This window comes from Lucilia cuprina, chromosome 5, assembly GCF_022045245.1.
Source record: "Lucilia cuprina isolate Lc7/37 chromosome 5, ASM2204524v1, whole genome shotgun sequence".
NCBI lineage: Eukaryota > Metazoa > Arthropoda > Insecta > Diptera > Calliphoridae > Lucilia > Lucilia cuprina.
In genome coordinates, this window is record NC_060953.1 from 26051502 (window position 1) to 26053879 (window position 2378).

The window sequence follows — 2378 nt, forward strand, 5'->3', positions numbered from 1 at the left end:
TAATTTAAATAGATGTTCCAAATTTAGGAACTTATCTATAAATGAAAAATGGGATAAGGTACGGGACGGTAAAGTGTGTTTCAGATGTCTCGGTGTTGGACACTCAAAAAAAATGTGTAAAAGTAATTTTATTTGTGGAAGCTGCAATGGTGATCATTATACTCTTCTTCATAGGGAAAAGATCCCTGCGAGGACAGTAATAGTAAACGGTGATGAAGACGACGAAGCAGTGTTGTTAACAGCAGTAGTGGAAATCAAGGATGGAAATGGCCATTGGAAAAAATGTCGCGTTTTATTAGACGGTGGGGCACAAGTCAACATTATTTCGAAAGAATTTAGAATTAGAATTTAGAATTTAGAAGTTGAATATAAAAGGTTGCCAAATAAACAAAGAAGTGGAAGGTTTAGAAAGGAAAAAATCTTCCATAGAGGAAAAGGTTGGGATATCACTTAGATCAAAAGTGACCCAATATAAAACATTCCTTAATGCGGTCGTCATTGACAAATTTGTGTCAAACGTACCAGGAACGCGAATGTTGTTGGGAAATTTTCCATCTAATATTAAATTAGAGGATCCCAAATATAATATTCCACAAGGAGTGGATTTATTACTATCTAATCAATTTGTGTTTGATCTGATTTGCGATGGGCAAATAATTGATAAAAAGACAAACACAAAGCTACACGAAGTTAGGTTGGGTAGCATATGGACTGATGACAGCAAATGGTTCCAAACCAGAATCAAGGATGGTCACAACAATTCAAACATCTTGTGATGAATTGTTACAAAAGTTTTGGGAATTGGAAGAGGTTCCAAAAATGAATAATCTCACAGTTGCGGAAAAGCAATGTGAGCAATATTTTGAAGAAAATTTCAAAAGACTTACAGATGGTAAGTTTGAAGTTAAACTTCCATTTAAAGATGAACAGAATAAATTGGGTAATTCTACCATAATAGCTAAAAGAAGGTTCTTTGCTCTAGAAAGAAAATTAGAGCAAAACAAAGAACTTAGATTGGAATATAATGAATTTCTTAAAAAATATTTGGAAATGGGTCATATGGAATTGATAAATAATAATTCGTCTATGAATAGTGGGTATTATTTACTTAGGCCAGAGAGTACAACAACTAAGTTAAGAGTTGTATTTGATGCGTCTTGTAAGACAACAACTAATGTTTCGCTAAATGATATCTTACATACTGGTCCTAGGTTGCAAGAAGATCTTTTTAATATTTTATTAAGATTTAGAAAACATCGTTATGTTTTTTCAGCTGACATTGAAAAAATGTATAGACAAATCTGACAGAAAATATCAGTTAATATTTTGGCGCTGGAATCCAGATGAAACTATTAAAACATATGCTTTAAAACTGTTACATATGGAACAGCTTCCGCTCCATATTTAGCAGTAAAATGTTTACAAAAAATTGCAGATTGTAAAGAAGACAATTTTCCAATTGAATCAGACGTAATTAGGAATGATTTTTACATGGACGATTTGATGACTGGAGGAGATTGTATAGAATCATTAAAACGAGTTAGAGAAAATATTGACAATATATTGATGGATTTCGGTATGCCTTTAAGGAAATGGTGTACTAATGAAAAAGTATTGCTCCAAGGTACTGATCCCAGTTATATAGAAAATGATTTAAATATAGAATCAAATAATTTGAAGTCTGTTAAAACTTTGGGGATTGTATGGAACCCAAAAACAGACAGATTTAGTTTGAAATGTAAATTGGAATTTCAGAATAAAATTTCAAAACGCACAATTTTAAGCGAAGTTGCTAAGTTATTTGACCCACTAGGTTTAATAGGACCAGTAACGGTAAAAACAAAGATGCTGCTCCAAGATTTATGGAAGTTAAAACTTGATTGGGACGATAAAATTCCAGAGCAAATGACTGAAAATTGGCTTAAAATTAAAGATAATTTCAAATTTCTGAATGAAGTAAACGTTCCAAGACATATTATTTGTGTCAAACCAACACAAATAGAACTTCATGGATTTTGTGATGCATCCATGAAGACATATGGGGCAGCTGTCTATGTAAAGTCCATAGACAGCAATGGGATAGTTTACTGTCATTTAGCTGCATCTAAATCAAGAATAGCTCCTATTAAAATTATTTCACTGCCAAGATTGGAATTATGTGCAGGTGTATTATTAGTTGAGCTAATAAAAGTAGTAATCGATAGCTTGAAGTTGATGTTTTCTACTACAGTGATTCATCAATAGTTTTGAGCTGGCTTAGATTAGATCCGGCACGTTTGCAGATATTTGTTTCAAATAGAGTAAGCTTTATACAGAAAAATAGTAACATAAATAAATGGAAACATGTCAGCTCAGAAGATAATCCAGCAGATCTTATT

The 2378-nt window shown here is 32.3% G+C and overlaps 1 protein-coding gene across 1 annotated transcript; it reads left to right on the top strand.

Moving 5' to 3' along the window:
* The first annotated feature begins 747 nt into the window (after window positions 1-747).
* On the top strand, window positions 748-1305 carry LOC124420209. The gene has a single exon (XM_046952418.1). The coding sequence runs from the start codon at window positions 748-750 to the stop codon at window positions 1303-1305; it is 558 nt and encodes a 185-aa protein (XP_046808374.1).
* The last annotated feature ends 1073 nt before the right edge of the window (window positions 1306-2378 follow it).

Excerpts from the sequence above, each read along its gene's own strand:
- LOC124420209 (XM_046952418.1), top strand. The coding sequence starts at position 748 with ATGGTCACAACAATTCAAACATCTTGTGATGAATTGTTACAAAAGTTT.